At 65.9% G+C, this 22,124-nt stretch overlaps 2 protein-coding genes across 10 annotated transcripts; one reads left to right on the forward strand and one right to left on the reverse strand.

The window, feature by feature from the left end:
• Positions 1-420: 420 nt before the first annotated feature.
• CTNND1 (catenin delta 1) lies at positions 421-18,375 on the forward strand. Of its 8 annotated transcripts, none has more exons than XM_082762737.1 (21): positions 421-550; positions 6,297-6,416; positions 7,125-7,417; positions 8,236-8,307; positions 8,544-8,702; positions 8,852-9,396; positions 10,990-11,453; positions 11,559-11,742; positions 11,988-12,105; positions 12,523-12,676; positions 13,065-13,082; positions 13,330-13,398; positions 14,188-14,315; positions 14,492-14,642; positions 14,880-15,072; positions 15,192-15,306; positions 15,704-15,791; positions 16,060-16,107; positions 16,216-16,313; positions 16,423-16,497; positions 16,694-18,375. In XM_082762737.1, exons 3-21 carry the CDS (start codon positions 7,223-7,225, stop codon positions 16,703-16,705), a joined length of 2,886 nt encoding a protein of 961 aa, XP_082618863.1. In that variant the 5' UTR covers positions 421-550; positions 6,297-6,416; positions 7,125-7,222; the 3' UTR covers positions 16,706-18,375. The 8 variants fall into 8 exon arrangements, with proteins under 8 accessions (XP_082618863.1, XP_082618864.1, XP_082618865.1 ...); XM_082762738.1 differs by having other exon boundaries at positions 16,697-18,375; XM_082762739.1 differs by lacking the exon at positions 16,423-16,497.
• Positions 18,376-18,870: 495 nt separating this feature from the next.
• Positions 18,871-21,896, reverse strand: LPXN (leupaxin). 2 transcript variants are annotated; one of them, XM_082760710.1, is made up of 9 exons: positions 21,833-21,896; positions 21,051-21,199; positions 20,860-20,915; positions 20,427-20,529; positions 20,196-20,351; positions 19,948-20,121; positions 19,787-19,868; positions 19,492-19,640; positions 18,871-19,407 (listed from the first exon to the last, which is right to left on the reverse strand). In XM_082760710.1, exons 1-9 carry the CDS (start codon positions 21,843-21,845, stop codon positions 19,141-19,143), a joined length of 1,149 nt encoding a protein of 382 aa, XP_082616836.1. In that variant the 5' UTR covers positions 21,846-21,896; the 3' UTR covers positions 18,871-19,140. The 2 variants fall into 2 exon arrangements, with proteins under 2 accessions (XP_082616836.1, XP_082616835.1); XM_082760709.1 differs by having other exon boundaries at positions 18,873-19,407; positions 20,427-20,532.
• Between the last annotated feature and the right edge of the window lie 228 nt (positions 21,897-22,124).

Here is a 22,124-nt window from a genome sequence, read left to right on the forward strand (position 1 = left end):
TATACCCCTTGATGACCCCCACCCCTTGAAGACCCCCAACCCTTGGAGACCCGACTCCTTGAAGCCCTCCAACCCTTGAGGACCCCCACCCCTTGAAGCCCCCCGCCCCCTGCAGCCCCCCCTTGCCGTTCCCCATTAGTGCCGGGAGCCCCCAGGAGCCCCCAGCCCCCCCCAGCCCCTCCCTGACCGCCCCCAGTCCCGGTGCCCCCCCCCAGCCCCCTCCCTCCCCATTGCCCCGCCCCCCTCCTCGCCCCGCCCCCTCCCACCCTTAGCCCCGCCCCCTCCCCTCCGCCCCTCACCCCTCCAGCAACGCCCTCCGCCATTGGCGCGCGGCGCCGCGACGTCACGAGGGGGCGTGGCCGCGCGCGCCCCGCCCCCCGCCCCGCCGCAGCACCTTCCATTTTAGGTGCGGGAGCGGCGGCGGGCGCACGGCGGGGAGGCCCTGCGCGGCCCGGTCCGCTCCGCACCGCTCCGCTTCCCGATCCGGATCCGCTCCGCTTCCACTCCGCTTCCCGGCACCGCCACACCCCGCAGGAGCAGCCCGGCCGCGGTGAGTCCGAGCGGGCCCCTCCCTCGCTCCGTCCCTTCCTCCCCCCCTTGCCCTTTGTGTGCGGGGCGCCCCCCGGGCCGTGCCCCCCATCCCGCAGCGGGGCGCGGAGCCCGGCCCCTGCCCGCCCCCGGCGCGGTGCCCGCGGGCTCCGTGTCCGCGCCTTTGTTCCGCCGGGGCCGGGTCAAGTGCGCGGGGTGGGGCCCCGGCAATGAAAGGAGCCCCGCTGGGGGGCTCGTTACGGGTAAATGGGGTTTGGGGGCCGCTCCGTTATGCCCCCGGGGTGCCCGGGAGCCCTGGGGGGTGGGAGCGGGGCTGGGGTTCGGGGGGGTGTTTGAGGGCAGCTGCCCGGCCTCCTGCCTCGCTGTGGGAGTGGGGGAATGGGGAGGGAGCTCGCCCTGTGCTCAGTGGGGAGGTGGGGAGCGAGGCTTGGCACCGGGCTGTGCTCTTCCTGTGCCTTCTTCCCCCAAAATGCTGCCCTGGGTGTGTGGGGGGGGCTGGCAGCGTGTGGATCCGCGGGGCTGGCTCCTGTGGGGCGTGCTGGTTTCTTTTGGCAGAGCTTTGGGGTCCTGCTGCGGGACCCCGACCCCATGGAGAGGGGTGTGGGCTCAGCGGGCTGCCTGCACCGCTCCGAGGCAGCCCTTGCTGGTGGTTGCCCCACCGCCTCAAAAAAAAAAACCCAACAAACACCCTTAAAGCCCTCCTCCCCCTTGGTGAAGCCCTTCTCCTCCCGGCCGGCTGGGCTCGGCCGGGACGCTGTTGCATGCGAGTGGCCGTCCTGCGTGATGCGGAGCCTTCCTGGAAGGGGGGGAGGATGAGGGCGCTTCCTCGGGGGCTGCGTGGGGCTGAGCCACCGCCTCCTGGCCGTGAGGCCGGGCACACGGCCCCGGCTCAGCAGCCCTCGAGGTCATTATGTCACTTGGGATGGTCTGGGGGGCGGAGGTGAGGGGTGCAGCTGGTCACCACCTCCAGATCTTGGTGTCGGCTTCTCCAGACAGCCTGCTAGTGCCTGTGACCTTAGGGTGCTGCTTGGGTTTCTCGCTTTCCCTTCTCAGCACCCCCTTGTAGTGGTCCCTGGCTGCTTGGGGTGGTCCTGAGGGGTGTGCGGTGCTCCCAGCCTAGCCCCCAAGACACAGATCCCCATACTGCTGCCACCACCCATCATCATCGTCCCTGATGGCCAGAAGCAGCACTGGGGCTGGTCGGGGTCCCTAAAATCATCAGGGTGCTGCCCGGCCGAGGTGCCAACCCCAAACGCCGGGGTGACCGAGGGCAGCGTGTGCCACGGGGCTCGGCGGGCGGAGGAAGCCGTCCTCTGGCACGGAGCGCAGGAACGCGCCTCCACACGAGGCTGCCGGAGAGGGGCTGGGTTTACAGCCCGCAGAACAAAGTCCTGGACTTCCCCGAGGTGGCCGCCACCTCCCGCTGGCTCCGCTGCCCCCACCGAGGCCGTTTTGGGGCCGCCGGGCTCAGCGCCGTCTCCTCGGAGGCCGGGGGCTGCCGGCAGCGGGCCGATGACTGGCGCTGGCTCATGAGCGTGTCTGGCTCCTCCGCGTCTCGTGGCTGTTGCTAATCCGCCCGCCTTTCCACCCAAAATAGCCGCTCGCATTGTCTCGCCCGCTGCCACCGCGGGCTGAGCGCGGCACCACGTCTCTGAGGGACCGAGCTCCGTCCCGTCCCCGTACCCCGGCTGTGGGATCGGGAGCTCCTTCCCCGGGTTTCCCCACCTCTGGGGAGGGGGAAGCGCAGCCAGCTCCGGGTTTGGGGTCAGAGCCCCACGGGGCTGAGTCAGGAGCGGGGTGCCAGGCGTGGCGTGGGCACGGGGCAGCCCTCAGCTGCTGCAGGGCTCCCCCCGGGGCACGAGCCCGCCCCGGCTGCCGCCGTTCCTGCGGGGCGTTGGCCCCAAAGGCTGCTCAAAGTTCACCCCCTGCCCGGCCCAGGAGCCTGGAGGACACAGCCCTCCTCCTCGCGAGGGCTGCAGGCGGTTTGTAGGAGCTGAATAGCACTGATCTGTGTTGTTTTTCCTCATTTTTTTACACCGTGATCCCGCCGAGAAGCGCTCCCGGATGCCCCGGCTGCCTCCCCACCAGTGCTCCCAGTGCCATCCCAGCGCGGCCGACTGCCGGGACCAGTTTTTCTGAGCGGTGAGGGCGGGTCGCCGGGCTGCGTGCCGCCGGCAGGCCCCTGGCCCCGCGGAGCAGCGCGGCACGGAGCAGCACGGCGCATTCTTGGGAGCGTGTCGCTGCTTGCCGGGCCTGCCTCGCTGCACGCTGCCCCCGGGAACCTCGTCCTGCTGCTCTGCGGGGTGAGCCCGGTTCAATTTGTCCCCAGATATCCCCCCCCGAACCCCACAGTGCGTTGGGAACCCCGCGTGTCCCTGCTGATGGTCACAGGGTCCCGATACCGCCTATAGGGCCGGCCGGGCACAGCCCTGTCCCCACGGGGGCTCTTTGGGGCTGGGTGGTGGCACCTGGCACTGTGTCCCTGCGGGATGTCCCTTGTCCCAGGGTGTGCTGCCACCACAGGCGAGCCCGGGACGGTGCCGTGCCCCTGCTGGGTGCCTGGCTGCGTGCGGGGCGGAGGCGGCGGGGAGCGGCCCTTGGCAGGACGCGGTGTTTAGCAGCTCACGGGAAAGGGAAGCCGTGGCGTCACTTCTGTCTGACCAGGAAACGCCGCCTTCCTGCCCTCCGCTCCCCCTCGGGGGGTCAGCGGCCCCAGGAGCTTCCCCACAGCGGTGGGATGGAGCCCCAAAGGCCCTCAGAGCATGGTCAGGGCACGGGGTGCTGCCTGGTTTTGCCCCCTGCCAGTCCCCAGATCCTACACACAGCGAGGGGACGGCACGGGAGCTGCCCACAGCCCTCGTCCCCCACCCCAGGCCCTAACACCCGCTCGTTGCCCCTTTTGCAGGGCAGGGGCAGCTGATGGGGTCACGCCGGGCTTCTCGCCGCCCGCCTCCTCCTGCCCAGCCCTGGTGCCGTGACTCAGCCCTACCTGCGAGGGGAGGCCGGCCTGCCCCCCGGCACCCGCTGCTCGCAGCAATTTTGGCGAGCCCTCACCCCGAGTGTGAGCTCACCCCGAGCCTGCTCACCCAGCCCCGCACCCCAGCTGGGGCTGGGGGGCGTCCCCAGGGGGGATTTGTGCTCCTGCCCCCCTCCACTGCCCTGTTTTCATGGTGATTTTGGTGTTCTCCTTGGCACGGGCTGCTGGTTTTGGCACTTTGTGTGCCGGTGAGGCGGTGCCGTGCCCTCCTAGCGCGTGGTGCTGCCCGGGTGACTCCCCCCGGCTTAATTCGAGTCCCTCTTTCCCCTGGGCAGCCCCGGGGCAGCGGTGAGCAGCCTGCAGGCAGCGCCAGCCCCTCGGGGACCGAGGCTGCAGGTGCCGGGAGAGGAAATGAGCTCAGGTGGCTGTGCCGGGAAGGGGGAAGCGCGAGGGCTACAGCACGGGGAGGGGCGAGAGCCACATTGTCCCGCTGCGTGTCCCGCTGATTTCACCCGCAGGGACTTTGCTCCCTGAGCCCCGCGGCACGGCCCTTATCTCCTCGCCGCCAGCCTGCTGTTTGCTTTTCCTGCTGGGGGAAGCCAGGCGGCCGCCTGGGAACCCTCAGCCCGGCGCTGGGGCGCGGGGGGGAGCCCGGTGCCAGCGGGGCGCAGCGCGGGGATCGGGGCTGTGGGGCGGCCCCGTGATCCCGCTGCTTCGCCCCCAGCTCCTCGTGGGGCCGGAGCCCCGCTGTCCGCCGGAGCTTGGCCTGTCCCAGGAATGCTCTGGCCCCGTTCCCGGGCTCTGGGCGCTGGGTGTTTGTTTGTTTGCCGTGCCCCCGAGCTCCGCCGCTACCGTGACAGGAAGCCTGGAGGCCGGGGGGAGGGAGGGGAGGGGAGGGGAGGCCGGCTGGGGATGTGCCTGCGAAATCAATCCCTTTGTCCCCGCGCCGCGCTCAGCTGCGGGTTCCCACAGCCGGGAGGAGAGAGGAGGAGAGAAGAGAAGAGGAGAGGAGAGGAGAGAGCCGCCTTTGTGCTGCCCCCCCCAGCACCCCACTGGCACCCGCGTGGGGACACGGGCACGCCGCAGCGGGGCGATTCGGGGTGATGCTGCTGGGAAGGAGAGGGGCCGAGGGCACGGGGCTGTCCCTGTGGGGCATTTCCTCAGGGGCAGACCCCACAATCCTGATACCGCAGCTCCCGAGCCCCCCGGGAGGGTCTCCCAGCCCCGTCCCCGATCCCGGTGATCCCTATCGCCCGGCCGGGGGGAGCCAGGGCTGCTTCCTCCCCGCGGCCCCACCCTGCCTCTTATCTCTCCCCTCCTTATCCTGCCTTGGCCGCCGGCCCTTTCCCTTATAGGGCCTGCTGCTGCGCCTCTGCTCGCATCTGGGCAGGTAACTCCCTCTCTGCTCTCTCCCTCCCTCCCTCCCCAGCCAGATTTCGGTGCCCCGACCCAGGAGGAGGGCCAGGCCTCGCGCCCCGCTGCCGGTCAGACCAGTTGCAGGCGACAGAGGGAGGAGAGCAGCGGGGAGACAGCCCGGGGCGGCCGCTCCTTGCGGGGGTTTTTCCCCCCCCTCCTCGCTCCCAGCCGTCTCCCCGCGGCTCTGTGGGGCAGGGTGGGTCCGTGCGGCGCCCGGGGCGGTGGCTGACCCGCCTGCCGTGAGCTGGTTCTGCCCGGCCAAAGTCCCCTCTGCTTCCTCCCTGCTTTTGGGGACGGCCCCTGTTTGGGATCCCCACGGGCCCTGCACCAAAGGGAGCCCTGTGGGTGCCCTGTGGGTGCCCTGTGGCCGCACGGAGCACCTCGCGGTGGCAGCTTTGGGGTCGGTGCCGTGCTGTGCCCGTGTCTCTGGGGTTGTTGTTTTTTTATTTTTTTTTGTGTTGAGCCCAGCCAGCTGAAATATTTTTGGGTTTTTAAGTAACGGGTGTGCCGGCGAGCGCCTGTCCCATGATGAAAAGGCTTCCTTGCAGCCAGCCTCCGAGCTGGCTTCAGAGGAGAGCCCCACAATTTTATCTTTGGGGGCTGGGAGGGGGACACGGGGGGGCTCCGGGCACCGAGCGATGCCTGGAATTTCACCCCGTGCCTGTGGGGCTGCAGCTGGCCTGCCCCCGGCGGTGTGCTGCCCACTGGGGTCACAGCTCCTCGTCCTGCTGCTCCCGCTGGCTTTGGGGACGGTGCCTGGATCAATGGGATCAGCCCCCCTGCTGGGGCTGGGGGTGTTTGTGGGGGGAAAAGCGAGCTGGGGGGCGAGGGACCGGGGCTGTCCCTTCCCCCGGCTGTTGTGCTGCGCTCCCTGTGGAAGGGACAGGAAGGAAACCTCGCAGGGCTGCTCCGGGCCCTTATCTGGGGCCCTGAATAGCCCCACAAATCCCATTGTTGGCGGCCCCACAACGCCTGGAGGTGCGGGACGGGGCAGGGAAACCCTCGCCCGCCTCTGGGGCTGCTGGTTTGGGGTCCCGCACCTCTGGGGGGCACAGGGGTGGCTGTACCCATCCCCTTGGTCCCGGGGTGCTGCCTCATTGCGAGGGAGGGTGGGCAGAGCCGCAGCGGGGCTGGAGACCGTGGGAAAGCCGTTCCTGCGCCGGCTGCATGGCTCGGACGAGTCCCCACACGCCTGCCGTGCCTGCGTGGCTTTGGGAAAGCTCCCGTGGGCCCGCCGGGCCCAGCACCCACCCCACAGAGCAGGAGGGAGGGGGAGAGGAGCCCCCAGCCCCTGCCTGGCGCCCGGAGCCCCCTTTCCCCGTGCGGTGACCCTGTTCTCCTGCTGTCCCCGCAGCTCTCCCCCCTGCTGCTTCCTCCCCGTGGTGGCTGGGCTCTCTCTGCCATGGCTCTCTGCGCCTAGACCCGGCTGTCCCGGTGCCTTTGCCAATCACACCCGAGCTTCCTCCTCCGACAGGTCTGTATGGAACAAATTTGCCTCTCTCTGTCCCTCTCTCTCTCTCTCTCTCTGCCCAAATCCCGTTGATTGTGGTCTGTCTGCACGCTCGCTGCCCTCCCCCAGCACGGGGTGTCAGAGGGGGCCCCGCCTGGCCCCAAATTGCTGGCCCCAGGTTTGGGAGCCCTGCTGAGGACCTGGGGGGTGGCAAGGGCTTGGCGGCTCTCATGGGGCTTTATGGGGTCCCCTTCTGGGGTTCCTGACCCCTCTACTCCCTGTCCTGGGCTGGAGGGAGCTGGGTTGTGTCCCCCCAGTGCTCTGCTTGCCCTGGGGAGGAGGGACCGTGGTGAAAGCCGTGTCCCTTGGCCCCAGGTGGGGTTGGAGCCCTGCACAGCCCTGTCCCTACTCTCCTGCCCCTGTGGGAAAGCTTCCTGCAGCCCCTGTGGGAAGGAGAAACCCCAACAAGTCGTGGCCTTCCCGAACCCGTGATGGGAGAAGGGCTGCCTGACCCCAACGCCCCGTTCATTCCCCAAGCTTAATGCTGGGCAAGGGGCAGCCAAGCCCTGCCTGGGGCCGTGCTCTTTGGGGACCCTCTCCCCACCCAGCAGCGGGGCGGGACGGGGCGTTACTGCCATCAATCATATTTTTCCCTGTTCTCACCAGCTGCCTTAATAAAATCAGTCTCTCCTGCCTCTCTTCTCTCCTCCTCTCCCCCCAAATCACGCACAGCGAGGAGCGGGGCTCCCCTCCCTGCCGGCTCCCCCTTTTTTTTTTTTTCCTCCCCGCGTCCTCGCCCCCTCCCTGCCCGCCCTGGGCTCCCGGCACCCATGGACGACTCGGAAGTGGAGTCGACCGCCAGCATCCTTGCCTCCGTCAAGGAGCAGGAGGCGCAGTTTGAGAAGCTGACGCGGGCGCTGGAGGAGGAGCGGCGCCACGTCTCGGCCCAGCTGGAGCGAGTCCGGGTCTCCCCGCAGGACGCCGGCCCGGGCTTGGCCAACGGCACGCTCACCCGGCGGCACCAGGTAACAAAAAACCTCGCTGGGGGCAGCCCCGGAGGCTCCCGAGCCCCACAGACACCTCGAGCGGAGGGCAGCCCCCGGCCTGGCTCTCTGTGTGGCGTGAGGATGATTTGTGGCGCTGCACGTGGCTGGGAACGAGTGATTAGGGACGTGCAGACAGACAGCTGGGCGGACGGTGTCTTTTTGGGGACGTGGAGCTGGCCTGGAGGGTGTTGCAGCGGGTCGGCTCAGGTTTTGGTGTCTCTCTGTGAGCGTTGAAGGCTGGCTGTGGTCAGAACCCGGGCGTCTGCCCCTCTTGGCTCCTTGCAAGGAGGTTGTTGTAGGGCTGCGTGGCCGCGGCGAGGTCCTGGGGGCTCGGTGTTCGTGCCTGCAGGAGCTGACCCAGGGCTGGGGGAAGCCTCTTCTCCGCAGGGCTTGAGCTGTGCGTTAATCCACCTTGGCTGGACAGCTCTGTCCTCTTCTTCTCCTGTTTTGGGGCGCTCTCAGCAGGCTGTGCGTGGTGCCGTGCAGGAGGTGTTTGCCTTTCTGGCTGTGGAAGTCGGTGCTGCCGGGAGCAAACCCTCTCTGGAGAGGGTGCTGGGCACTGCACCGCGCTCTCGAGGGCAGTGGTCGTGGCACGGGGCTGCTGGAGGCTGAGAGGTGTCTACACAACGCCCTCAGACACACGGCCTGGTTTTGGGGTGGTCCTGGGGGCTCGCCGTGCTCCTTTCCCGGCAGCGACGCGTGGGGTGTGCTGGGGGTGGGAGCAGGAGGCGGAAAGAGAGGATATTTGGGGTCCTGGCGGCTGGGTGACCGGCCTGCCCTCGCCCTGTGCCTTTCAGAACGGCCGCTTCTTGGGTGATGCTGACCTGGAAAGGCAGAAGTTCCCAGATCTGAAGCTGAACGGCCCACAGGTGAGGGGAAACCTCTGGTTTTGGGCAGCCCCCGCTATGGGTGGGTGTCCCACCCAGCTGGGAGAGCGAAAACATCGGGTTTTAAGGCAGCCACGCTGGCCTGAATGGGTTTGGGGCGGGTTTCTGTTGGCGCACCCTGCCATGGAAGGGGATTTGGGAGTTCCCTGATGGGCCAGGTCTCCCAGGGAGGCTCGTGCCTGGTGCTGGGGTCTGACCCCGTGCCCCTGTCCCCGCAGGACCACAGCCACCTCTTGTACAGCACAATCCCCAGGATGCAGGACCCGGGGCAGATCGTAGAGGAGACCTACACCATGGAGGAGGACCCCGAAGGAGCCATGTCCGTGGTGTCGGTGGAGACCTCGGACGACGGGACCACCCGGCGCACCGAGACCACGGTAGGGACCTGGGTGGGCCGGGGTCCTGCTGGGGTGGTCGACTGCCACCCCACTGCTCCTCAACGGGGTGCTGCAGGAGGATTCCCCGGATTTTCGGGGCCGTGGTGCGGGACAGGCCCCCCTCACGCTCCCTCCGCCCATCCCTCCAGGTGAAGAAAGTGGTGAAGACGGTGACCACGCGGACGGTGCAGCAGGTCCCGCTGGGGCCCGACGGGCTGCCCTTGGAAACCTCCCCGGTGGGCGGCGGCGGCGGCTACGTGCAGACGATGGACAGGAACTTCCGCAAGAACGGCAACGGCGGCCCCGGCGCCTACCTGGGCCAGCCGGGCACGGCCACGCTGCCCCGCAACTACCACTACCCCGACGGCTACGGCCGCCCCTACGACGACGGCGGCGCCTACCCGGGCAGCGAGCACAGCTACGGCAGCCTGTCCCGCGTCACCCGCATCGACGAGCGCTACCGCCCCTCCGCCGACGCCTACCGGGCCCCCAGCCGGCAGGACATCTACGGCCCCCAGCCCCAGGTGCGTGTCGGGGGCAGCAACATGGACCTCAACCACTTCCACCCCGAGCCCTACGGGCTGGAGGACGACCAGCGCAGCGTGGGCTTCGAGGACGTGGACTACGGGCTGATGTCGGACTACGGCACGGCCAGGAGGGCGGGCACCCCGTCCGATCCCCGGCGTCGGCTCAGGTATCGGGGCGCTGCGTGCGTGGTGGGGGGGCTCCCCAGGGGCTCCTTTCCTCCCTTTTGGGTTTCACGGAGGTGCGCGGGGGCCGCGCGAGGCGCTGAGTCAGGAGCAGGGCTCGTGCAGGAGAAAGCCTGCACCCGCTTCTAATTGCCTGCTTAATTGGCGGTTAAAACTCCGGGCTAATTGAGCCGCTCGTCCTGCAGCGAGGAGTTCCGCGGGGCGGCTGGACGTAGCTCCGGGCCCTTCCCTCCCTGCTACCCGTCCCGCAGCCCAGACAGAGCCTGGTGTTGGGATGGGGCACTCACCCCACACCCCATCTCACTTCTCTCACCCGTAACCGTGCCCGGTGCCCGTTTTGGGGCACGATCCCCGTTCTGGGAGCGGCGGCAGCGTTCCCACCGAGCCGCGAGCCCCGAGCCGCCCCGCAGGAGCGGTGCCGGGGCGATGGAGGCGCTGCGGCGCTCCCACAGGGCGGGGGAGGCTGCTCGACCTGTTCGGCAGTCGCAGCTCCTCTCGCCCTCGCTTTGTTTCGCTGGGGGGGGCGGCAGCGCTCCCAGCCTGCCTGCTGAGCTCAGCGGGGGCTCGGGGGGCTTGGGATGCGCTGGGGGCATCCCTGCGGTGCCCCCACGGGCTCAAGGCTTGAAGCAGGCAGGGCTGGAGGCCGTGCGTACGGCTGGGAGCCGCAGGGGGGTAGGAGAGGCTGATGGCAGCCTCCCAGGGCGTGCTGGGGAGGGAGGGAGAGGAAGGGAGAGGAGGCGTTTGCCAGCCCCTGACGGATCCCTGGTCTCTCGAGGCGTGTCCCGTAAATCCCCGGCAGCCCGCGGTGACTCAAGGAGCAGCTTTGTCCTGCGGCCTGTGCCAGCATGAGCGCTGCTGCCGCTGCCGCGGCGAGGAACCAGTCAGGGCGGTTGTGCTCGGGGCTTTATCTCCCCAGCCCGCCCCGCGCAGAGCCAGCCCTGGGAGCTGTGGGGCTGCCTGCTCGCCCTCCGCCCCCGAAATCCTGCCGTGCGCAGGCCCTTCCCTCCCCGCGAGCCGATGCCGATGGCAGCGATCCCTGGAATCCTGTGGCTGTGGGTTGGGGTGCTGGCAGCTGGCTTGCTCCTGCCTTTCTTCCTAGAATCAGGAAGAATTGAAAACTTGTGCGGGGAGTGCTGTGGGGTGTGGGGGAGGCTGTGAGTGCCCCCTCAGCACACGGGGGTGGCTGCGTGTCCCTGCTGCCTCTGCCTGCTGCTCCCAGCGCCGGTGGTTTTGGGGAGTGCCAAGCAGTCCGAGCCCAGCCCTGGTGAGGTTTTGCCCTCTGAAACAAGGGCAGAGGTTCGGTCAGGAGATGTGTGCCCATGGGTGCTGTGGGGCAGCTTGGATGATGGCACAGCAGGGATGTAGGTGGCACAGGACCGGGCTGGGTGCTCCCGGTGCCCGCTGGTGTTGCAGGCTGTGCTCGGGGTGCTCTGGAGGAGCTTTGGGGCGGTTTGCTCTCCCGGCAGCTCTGCTGTGGGATCGATTTGCCCTCTAGTGGCCACAGGCCCGTGTTTGTTAGTCATCTGCGGCGCTGGGTGAGCCGCCCGGCCCTCAGCATCGTTTCCTCCCTCCGCCAGGAGCTACGAGGACATGCTGGTGGACGAGGTGGCTCCCGACCGGTACTACTGGGCCCCGCTGGCTCAGCACGAGCGGGGCAGCTTGGCCAGCCTGGACAGCCTGCGGAAAGGGGGCCCGGCCCCGGGCAGCTGGCGCCAGCCCGAGCTGCCGGAGGTGATCGCCATGCTGAGCTTCAGGCTGGACGCCGTCAAGTCCAACGCCGCCGCCTACCTGCAGCACCTCTGCTACCGCAACGACAAGGTGAAGACCGAAGTGCGCAAGCTGAAGGGCATCCCGGTGCTGGTGGGGCTGCTGGACCACCCCAAGAAGGAGGTGCACTACGGAGCCTGCGGGGCGCTGAAGAACATCTCCTTCGGCAAGGACCAGGACAACAAGATCGCCATCAAGAACTGCGACGGGGTGCCGGCCCTCGTGCGCCTGCTGCGGAAGGCGCACGACATGGACCTGACAGAGGTCATCACAGGTAACGGGGAGGGGACGGGGTGGTTTGGAGGGCGAGGGGGGCACCAGGAAGGGTTTAAACCCCCCCGCCATGGTCTGACCGCAACGTCTGTGCGTGCCCCTGCAGGGACGCTGTGGAACCTGTCCTCGCACGACTCCATCAAGATGGCCATCGTGGACAACGCGCTGCACGCCCTGACCGACGAGGTGGTGATCCCCCGCTCGGGCTGGGAGCGAGAGCCCAACGAGGACTCGAAGCCCCGCCACATCGAGTGGGAGTCGGTGCTCACCAACACCGCCGGCTGCCTCAGGTACGGGCTCCTGGAGGAGAGCTGGTGCGGGCTGGGCTGCTGCAAGGCGCCCCCCCAGCAGTCCCACACAGCTAAATGGGAGCAGCCATGCTCTCCGCAGAGGAGCTGCTCTCCTGGGACAGCTGCTGGTGGTGCAGCTCTCAATTTTGGGGGTGTTCCTCTCGGTGGAGAGAAGCCAGGGGGGTGTTGAGCTGTGCTGGGGGTGTGCTGCTCCTCTCCCGTGACGGATCTCTCCTGCCCGCCAGGAACGTGAGCTCCGAGCGGAGCGAAGCCCGGAGGAAGCTGCGGGAGTGCGACGGCCTGGTGGACGCCTTGATATACATCATCCAGGCCGAGATCGGCCAGAAGGACTTGGACAGCAAGGTGGGGGTGCCGCCGGGATCGGCAGAGTGGGGCTGGTGTCTGCAGTGCTCTGCTGCTCGGGGTGGCTGAAGCTGGGTCCGTGCCTCCCAAGGAAGGATTTGGGGAAGGAATTAGGACAAGCTGAAAAACAAACAGGCTCCAACCTTCCTGTGGTCTCTGCTTGGGAGGAGAGCCTGGGCAGGGTGTGTGGTTGAATTTTTGTTGAGCCTTGCCTTGGACTTCCTTATGGCAGAGAGCTTTTTGGCCCAGCAGGGTTTGAACTTCTTGTAGCAAGGACTGGCCGTGCCCCTCTTGGGCAGGGGTTTGCTGCTGAAATGGAGCCACGCGTCCCTCTGGCCCCAGTTTGGCCAGCTCGGGGTTGTGACCATGCACTGGGCACGTGCTGGTCTGGCTAAAGCTTCCTGTCTTCCTATCCAGCTGGTGGAGAACTGCGTGTGCCTGCTGAGGAACCTGTCCTACCAAGTCCACCGGGAGATCCCCCACGCCGAGCGCTACCAGGAGACGCCCCTGGTGCCCACCAACAACACCGGGCCCCATGCCGCAAGCTGCTTCGGTGCCAAGAAGGGCAAAGGTTGGTTGGCAGGTGGCGTGAGGGATCTGTTTCAGCTCCAGCAGGGCTCGAGGGTGGTCTGGGATCTCTGCGCTGCTCCTCTGGCTTCTCTCGTGTGAAGGCTAAAGCGCGGCTTTCTCTGGAGGCGCGGTGGCTCCTTCCTCCCCTGGCTTTGGGAGCTGCTGCTCGGCTCGCCCAAAGCCTTTGGCCCAAGCTAACGGCGCCCTGGCGGGTTTCTGTGGTGGCGGGACGGTGGTGGAGGGACGTCTGCTAACTCCACGCCTTCCCTTCTCTCCTGTGTCGTCCCTCCCCTTCGCTTTCTTGCCACACGATCTGCCCCATGACGCTGTCGGCACTCCTCTCCTCCTGCCTCCCCTCTCTCCTGTCCTCCTCTCCACTTCGCCAATAGACGAGTGGTTCTCCAGAGGTGAGTGTGCTCTCGGTTTTAATTTGTCCCTGGTTCCATTGGGTGCTTCTCCTGGCTCTCTCCCCCTCCTTCAGCTGGCCACGCGCTGCCTGCTTTGTGCCCAATGCCCTTGGTGGCCCCTCCTGGTACACGCTGCTAGCTTCAGCAGCTCGCCTCTGGGCTCATTCTCGCAAAAAAATGGCAAAAAGCTGTTGGGCTGACGTGGCTGGGGAGAGGTGTCTCATGCCCCTGTGCTTGCCCTTTGAAGGTAAAAAGCTCCCGGAAGACCCTGGTGCCGACACGGTGGATTTTCCCAAAAGAACAACTCCAGCCAAAGGTAGGTTGCATGGTGTGCTTGTGCAGAGCTGCTTCTCCCAGGCACTCTGGAAAGGAGCAGCGTTGATTTCCCACTGAAATGAGCCTCTCGGACGGGCGGAGTGTGTCTGTGGATGCCCGCGTGCACTAGCTCTGCCCTGGGCAGCCCTGAGGAGGCCTCTTGGTCTCGGTGGAGGTCAGGGCTGGCTTCTTGGGCTGTGCTCCTCGGATTCTCCTGCTGCTTCTCTCCTGGGCGTGAAGGGCAGGCTGGACCTAAAGCCAAAATGTCCTGCCTCGAGGAGTGTGAACATGAGAAAGGGGCCTCGAGGGCTGCAGATCCCATCCGTTCCCTGGGCTGTTGGCCTAGGGCTTGAGCTCAGCTCCTTCTGCCCCAAACCCCCTGGGTTTCCTGGGGGTACCCTGGTGTCTCCAGGGAGGGTGAAGCTTCAGGCCAGAAGAATCACAAGGAAGCTTAGGGTGGAGTTGACCCTGTGGGCAGCTCCAGTAAGCCATAGTCACTCCCTGGTCACTCCAGAGGCTGATGTGGGCTGGGGGAGGAACTGGCAGCCATCAGCTGGAAAGCTGAGCAGCCCTCTGTGTTGTGGGGCTGGCATCATCCCTCCCCACAGCTGGAAAAACAGCATGGCTGTAAAACTTCCCAGTGGGATGGAAAATCTGGCTTCCTATGTGTAAATAGCAGCCCCACTGTGCAGTGACTTCATATCAGAGGTGATACAAACTCCTGAACCAGCAGCCTGCTTGGTCTCAGAGCCCTTCAGCAAGCCCTTTTCCCCCCATGTGTGTCCGGCAGGCTACGAGCTGCTGTTCCAGCCCGAGGTGGTGCGGATATACATCTCCCTGCTGAAGGAGAGCAAGACCCCAGCCATTCTGGAGGCCTCAGCAGGAGCAATCCAGAACCTGTGTGCTGGCAGCTGGACGGTGAGCACCTCGCGGAGCTGGGGGGGGATGCGGGGAGCACCATGTCCCCCTGGCATGGCTGGGGGGGCTCAGTTTGGCTCCGGGGAGCAGCGAGCAGAGCTGGCAGCGGCCCCGGGAGCAGGGGGAGGCTGTGGGGGTGCCCGGGCTCACGCCGTGGTGCTGTGCTCCCCCCGCAGTACGGCCGGTACATCCGCTCGGCGCTGCGCCAGGAGAAGGGGCTCTCTGCCATCGCCGACCTCCTCGCCAACGACAGCGAGCGCGTGGTGAAGGCGGCGTCTGGAGCCCTGCGCAACCTGGCCGTGGACTCGAGGAACAAGGAGCTGATCGGTGAGGGCTGCGGGGAGCCCCTGCCCCCCCAAATCCGTCTGGCTCCTCAGGCAGGAGCTCCCTCTGGGTTGGGTGGCTGAGGGGGGTGCGTGGGCACGGTGGCTGCCCCATCTTGGGTTGTGGCTCCTCTTCAGGTTGCTCCAGAGCATCAAAATTAATTTCTGACTCTTTTTTGGGGACTTTTCCCTCGTTATCCTTTTTCTGGCTTCCTTACACACAGTTATGTCCCCTTCCCAGGCAAGCACGCCATCCCCAGCCTAGTGAAGAACCTGCCTGGAGGCCAGCAGACCCCGGCCAAAAACCTGTCGGAGGACACGGTGGTGTCCATCCTCAACACCATCAACGAGGTCATCGCGGAGAACCTGGAGGCCGCCAAGAAGCTGCGGGAAACGCAGGGCATCGAGAAGTTGGTGCTGATCAACAAAACCGGGTAAGGCTCCGCTCGGAGGGCGGCGTGGGGGCAGAGAGGGGCTCCTCCAGGGGCCTCGAGGCCGGGGCTGTTCCAACATCGTGTTCTCTGCCAACATCTCCTCCTCTGCCTCTTCCTAGGAACCGCTCGGAGAGGGAGGTCCGAGCGGCTGCCCTGGTCCTGCAGACGGTTTGGGGCTACAAGGAGCTGCGGAAGCCCCTGGAGAAGGAAGGTTGGAAGAAGTCAGATTTCCAGGTACGGGGTTCAGTGGCGGAAGCGCCCTGTTAGTGGTTAGAGCAGGGTCCTGCAGCAGGGGGAAGGGGGCTGCTGGAGCTCTGCAAGACTCGGTTGCAGCTCCTGCCTTGCTGATGGGACTGGAGACCCTTGAAGGTGTCCCCTATTTCTTTGGGGTGGGGGAGAACACACTGTAAGAGGGTTAAGGTCTGCCAGGAGGGGAGTCTGCACCACCTCTGGCATCCAATTTCTTTCCCAAAAGCCACACAAGTGCTGTGGGTGCACCCTAAGGGCTGTGGAGCACCCTTGGGTTGCTTCAGGCCCCTTGCTTGAGGGCTGTGGGAGGGCAGCATCGTTGGGGCTGGGGGGTAGGGGTACGTGCTGGGGAAGGACGAGCAGTCACTGTCTGGTGCTCCAGGTGAACCTGAACAGCGCCTCTCGGACCCAAGGGGGCAACTCGTTCGATGACAGCACCCTGCCTCTCATCGACAGGAACCAAAAAACAGGTAGGGGCACCTCTGGCACCTGGCCCTGTCACCAGCCACCTTGTCAGACCCCAGCTGGGCCACGTTCCCTTCCTGCTCTTCGCCTCAGGTTCCTTGGGAGCTCACCTAAGGCTGTTGGTTTGGGCTTTAAGTTGTTTCTTAGGGCTGGAAATGATGCTTGGGGTGTTCGTGTAGGCCCTGTAGCATCCCTGCTGAGCAGTGCTGAGGCCACAGCTGGGTTTGGGCTGCTGCAGGGGCTGTGCCTGACTTGGTGTTCCCCCCCTTCTAGACAAGAAATCCTCCCGGGAGGAGATCCAGATGAGCAACATGGGACCAGGTAGGAAAGGGGCTGGGTCGGGGCATCCAGCTTCCCTGGCGCGTGGGGGAAAACCTCTCCTCCTGCGGGGTGGGGGCCGCTCCCTGAGCTTCCCCTGTGCCGCTGCAGACAATTACTCCACGCTGAACGAGATGGAGCACAGCAGGACGCTGGACAGACCCGGCGACCTCGGGGACACGGAGCCAGTGAAGGCGGCGCCGCTGATGGTGAGCAGCTCTGCTCTTGGGGCAGGGGTCGGCACGCCGCGAGGAGGGGGAGCTGGGCCCCCGTGACTAACCCTGCCCGCTGCCCCCCACTAACCCCGTGTGTCTGCAGCAGGACGAGGGGCAGGAGCCGCAGCCCGAGGCAGAGGAGGCGGAGGAGGATGCCCCTGTGCCTTGCCCCGTGTCGGTATGTCCCGCGGTGCCCTGCCCAATCTGAAGTGGTGCTGGCAGATCCTGCTGTGTGCTCCCAGGGGTGCTTTGCCCGGCCAAATCCTGCTCTGATTGCTGCTGCTCCATCCCTCGGGGCCACGGACACCTCTCCGCCGTCGCCCCTGCCCCAGCTGTGCTAACATCTCTCCCTTTTTCTCTCTCTCTCTCCACAGCAGAAGATCTAGCTGCCATCCCTGCCTCCGTTCACTTTGGGTTGATAATATATTATATATATATAAATATATAACTTCGTGGTGGATTGGACTGATTTTTTTTTTACCTTTTTATTTTTGCTGGACTGTTTGTGCCAACTAGCCAGCCAAACGCCTGGGCCTGCTCCCGCCAGGGGCAGCCCAGGCCACTCTGCCTCCTCTGGGCAGCTGTACCTCCCTCTTCGGGGACGACTTCACCAAGAACTCTTCCTCCCTGGCCTTCTCCGCCACCTTCCTCCGGAGAGCCGACCCCAAACCCTCCGCCTGCCCGTCGGGACCGCCCGGCGCCGATGCTGCAAAGACTCCAGCCTTCCGCCTTCACCAGGAGCTGCCTTCTCCTCCCACACCTCCCCTCTGCTCGCAGTTGACTGCAGGGATGGGGCCAGAGGCCTCGCCACCTCCTCCTGTTGCCTATAGGATATATTTTTTTGGGGGATGGCTCCACAGTTTGGGCTGCGTGGACAACTGGAGCATCCCTCCCCGCTGGTGGTGGGGCCGGAGTCTGAAGGAGGCTGGAGGCACGGGGCTGCGAGGCGAAGAAGAAACAGCAATAACTCCTTATTTTTTCCCTGCTTTGTTCTTGTTAGGAGGCTTTGGGGGCGTGGGGAGAAGGATCCGAGTCGGGGAGGGGCCCCCTGTGCCAGGAGGGACCCTGAGGTGTGAAGAAGGCTGGTGTAGGGGGAGCGGGACGGGCTTCCCCAGCCCGAGGGTGATCCCCCTGGGGGAAGGAAGGCCGGAGGAGATGCGGCAGGGCTTTTTGGGGCGAGGTTTCTTCGGGAACTGGCTGAAGTAGCAGAGTGCTGTGCGCCGGGCCCTGCCGCCGGGCTGCCAGGGGGCGAGCAGCGGGGCCGGCCAGGACCCCCCCTGCGCCCTGGGCGCCCGCGGCAGCGCCCCTCAGCCTCCCCTTGACATGTGCCTTTCTTTTGCCACTGTGAAATAGCTCTTTGAATTGTACTGCCCGGCTTGGCTGGGGCCAGGGGGGGCTTCCTGGGCTGCCGGGGGGGCTGAGCTCCTGCTGGGAGCCTCAGCTGGCCGCGGTGGTGCTGGAAGCCCGTTTTTTGGGAGCCCTAGGGGGAGCAGGGCTCTCCGTGCCCTGTCCCCTGGAGGACGGGCTGGGCTGGGGGCGCGCAGCCTTGTCTCCGCTGCGGTGGGGGGGGGCTGTGACTCTCTTCTTTTTTTTAATGTTTTTTGGGGGTGAAGTGGGGAGGCCGAGGCTCCCTGTGCAACTGGACGCCTCCTTGCAGGGCTAGGAACTGGATGCGGAGCCCTCCCCAGGCTGCAGCTCACCCCGTGTGCCTCCCCCCGGCCCCAAACACCTCCCAGCCCCCCTTCCGGCTCCAGCTGCCCCTCACATTGATTCAGTTCTGCTCGGGGGTCTAACTTCTCTTTTTTCCTTTTGACTACGTAAAACACTAATTCCTTTTTAATTTTGTAATTTCAGATGAACCAAAAAAACCCCACCCAGTACACAGCCCGGCTTCCTCCTTCCCTCCTCTCCCCCCGTGGGCAGGGGAGCTGGCTCCGGGGGGAGGGAGAGGGGGGGCAGGAGCACCCCGCTGTTCCTTGTCTGATTCCTCTGCACACTCTTATAACGCTTTTCAAACAAAATGATTTTTTTATATAAATAAAGTTTTTAAAGCGTGGCTGCCGCTTTTTGTGTCTTTTTACAGATTTCTTTGCCAATAACCAATTTATTATTTTCCCCTAGGGGTTGACCTCCCGGGCTGCGCCTTGCTCAGCTGTCTCACCACTGATACTGCTCTTGCAGCTGCCCCTGGGGCTGGCAGGAGGTCTCCTCCTGGTTGTTCCCTACCCCTTCTTGGGTAACAGCGAGCTCCTCTGCTCCTTTGCTTTGTCCTTGTGCGTGGGGTGAGGCTGAGCACAGGAAGGAAGGTGGGTTTGCAGAGCTGCCCTTCTGGAACCCCATTTTCTGCTCCAGCCCCGTGTTTAGGGAAGCCGTGGTGCCCTCAGGAAGGTTTGCTGCGGCTCAGAGCAGCTCTTCCTGCCCTGTGGCTGGGCAGCAGTGGGATGTGGCTTGGTGCTGGTTGGTTTTTGCCTGGTACAGCACGGCTCCAGCTGCTCTGCGAGGGAAACTGGGTTGGAGAGGGGAAGAAGGGAGCTGGGGCAGAGCCCTGGGATGCAGGGGGCAGTGCCTGTAGGTGCCCCCGGTTATGGGGGCGTTGCTTTCACCCCCAAAACAAGCAGAACCAAAGCAGGGCCAGGTGTTTTATTGCTTCACAGAGGGGGTAACACCAGGGATATTGGTGGATGGGACGATACGAGGGGTGTTTGGCTCAGCGGGGGCGATGCCAGGGTTGTCAGTGGCTTACAATCTGTGGGGTTTGTGGCTCACCAGGGTGATGCCGATGCTGATGGGGGACTAACAGCAAGGGAAAGGAAGCCGGGGCTCAGAGGAAGAGCTTGTCGTGGCAGGGCTGGCAGTACATCTTGTCGGTGCGCTCGCGGAAGGAGCCCTTGTACAGCTGGCCCAGGCAGTAGGCACAGATGAAGTGCTCGGGGTGGTACTTGCGGCCGGCGGCCGTCACGCAGCGGCCCGTCACGGGGCGCCCGCAGCCGTGGCACACGCTGCCCTGCCGCTGGTGGAAGTGGGTCTCACAGTAGGGCCGGCCCTCCAGCTCGAAGAAGGAGCCGCTGGCGAAGCCGGTCAGGCAATCCTGGGGGTGAGAAGGGGACAAAGCTGGTGCCGGCACGGCTTGGGGGGCGTCTGCTCCCCTTCACCCCAGCCCGACCCCACTCACCGCGCAGACGAAGCACTCGGGGTGCCAGACGCCCTGTAGGGCCGACAGGTAGTTGTCTGTCAAGGGCCGCTCGCAGCCCTGGCACTTGGGGGCGAAGAGGGCTATGAAGTCCTGGCGGCAGTAGGGCTTCCCCTTCCGCTCATGGAAACCTGCGGGGAGGGTGCTGGGATGGACGCCAGGGCTTGGGAGAGGGGACGGGGGGTGCCCGGGGAAGGGGGCGAGCTGGGGAAGGGCTCCGGGCAGGGCTGGGGTGGTGGCAGGGGGCTGGGACCACCCTGTCCCCTCCAGAACAAACCATCGTCCCCAAAAACCTTCCCGCAGTGGGTGCAGAAGAAGTGCTCGGGGTGCCAGGTCTGGTCCATGGCGGTGAGGACTTTCTGCGGGGAGAGGGGAAATGAGGCTCCGGGGTGGGTGGCTGTGCGTGTAGGGGGGTTTTTTGGGGGGGAGGGATCTTACCTCGCGGATGGGGCCGGCGCAGTAGGCGCAGCGGGGGGAGAAAGCCTGGTGGTAGTCCTCCTCGCAGTACGCCTGCCCGCCCCGCTCGAAGAAGGGCTGCCCGCCCAGCTCCTGCCCGCAGCGGGCGCAGGTGAAGTGCTCGGGGTGCCAGGCTTTGCCCAGGGCCGTCAGCGCCTGCAGGGTGGGAGAAAGTGAGGGTGCCCCTTCCTGAGGGGGTGCAGGGCTGGGGATGGGGCCGGGGAGCTCACCTTGCCCGCAATGGGCTTGCAGCAGGAGGCGCAGAGCCCGGTGGGGGTGGCGGTGATGCCCAGCTCCTGCAGGTCCCGTGTGAGGCCGCCCAGCATGTGGTCCAGGGAGGGCTCGGCACCCGCCGGCACCCCCGCTCCCTGCCCCGTCGCTGCCAGCTGCCGGGATAAATTGGGGTGAGGGATGGGTTCTGGGCTGCCCGTGTCCCTCTTAGCATCAGGGACAGGACTCACCTTGCTCTGCATGTGGCCCAGGTCGGCCAGGAGCTCATCCAGCTGCCGGGCGGCCGCCGTGGGGGTGGGCGAGGGGGGCAGCGGCTGTGGGGTCAGCGTGGGGCTGCTGCGGGCAGCACAGAGGGGGGGGATGCTGCTGCTGGGGCTGGGGAGCACTGGGGACCATCCCTCCACCCCAACAGAGCTACCCTTTGCCCACAAGCAGCGATGGACAGGTATGCTGATAGCTGGGACCACTCCCAGGGTGAGATGAGGAGGATGTCCCTCACACCCCAGGACCCCTCCTCACCCCCCAGCCCCTCTCAGACCATTTTGCACAAGGACCTGTTTGCTGCAGGGACGCTGAGGCCACCAGGTGATGCTGGAAAACTGATGCTGGAGCTAAGGAAGATGTAACCCCGGTAGCTTGGCCACCCTCTGGCTGTTATTTTACCTGTACACAGTCTCCAAATCCTTGTGGGGAGGCTGAGCCCGGGGCGGCAGCTTCACCTGCGAGGACACATCCATGTAGATGAGCCCACAGGATGCCCCCCGGTGCCCCTCAGCACCTCGTGGGCACCACCACCGTGAGCTGAGCAGGATCTTGGGGGCTTTGGCCCACTTGTCGAGACCCCACAGCGTTACCTTTGGGGGTGCTGGGGCATGTTTCTTCTGGCTGCAGTTGGCTGAGGGTCTGGCCGCGGCTGCGTCCTGCTGCGTGGAGCTCGGTGCCAGCAGCGTGTAGTCCATGGAGGCTGGCCGGGAGCTCTGCTCCAGCTCTGCCAGCAAAGCATCTGCAGGGGGAGGACAGAGCTGGGACCCCCGCAGCCCCCCGGCACAAGGTTCGTGCCGTGTCTGCCCCTGAGGGCTGAGGAGCAGAAGTGGCAGCAGGGCGTTCTCTGCCATCGCCCTTTCTCCTTTCCAGCCGGATGCCAGGGCCCCGAGGGGCGGCGGGGGCCCTAAGCACCCTCACTCCACTGCCGCTCCCCCCCAAAACCACAGCCCCATTTCTCAGATCAGCCCCTCCGACGCTAAGGGAGGGCACAGCACTTTCTCTTTCCACTTTTCCCTCGCAGCAGGAGCTGGCTTTGCACATCCCACCCAGGGTGGCTGCTTCCCCGGCCCCATCTCCCCACCTGGGGCTGCCCCCAGCACCCTCGGATGCGGTGCTCTTCATCTTGGGGCTGTTTGGCCCCATTTTGTGGAGCTGGGCTTACATCACCGCCGCTCACAGCAGAAGCCTATTTCCTGCCACAAGGCTCTCCATTTTTGGCAAAGCGCTCGCTCAGACACCCAGCTTCATCCCCCAACCTCCTCCACCGTCCCCTCTGCAGCATCCCCAAGAAGCCCCCGACCTCCTGGAGCTCCAACCCCACTGCAAGCTCGGGATCGGGGCTGCCCAGCCCTCCCCGGTACCCGAGGCTCACCCAAATCCTCCATCCTGCCTCCGCCGGGTCGCTCTGGTGGCAGGCTGAGCACTGTGGGCTCTCGGTTCCGCTCCCCAACCCTGCCTCCGCCCCCGGGGTTTGGCTCTCGGGGTTTTTCCCTTGTGGGCTGTGTGACGGTGAGAGGTGGCAGACAGCACACCCTGGGGCACGGGCAGCCAGAGAGACCTCATTTTGGGGACAGTGAACGGCCAGTGGGGTGCTCGGGGGGCTCCTGGCTGGTGGAGCCATCCTAAAAGACAGAGATCTGGTGTCCTGCAGGGCTCAGCGCTCT

This window comes from Aythya marila (assembly GCF_965140915.1).
Source record: "Aythya marila genome assembly, chromosome: 5".
Taxonomy (NCBI): Eukaryota; Metazoa; Chordata; class Aves; order Anseriformes; family Anatidae; genus Aythya; species Aythya marila.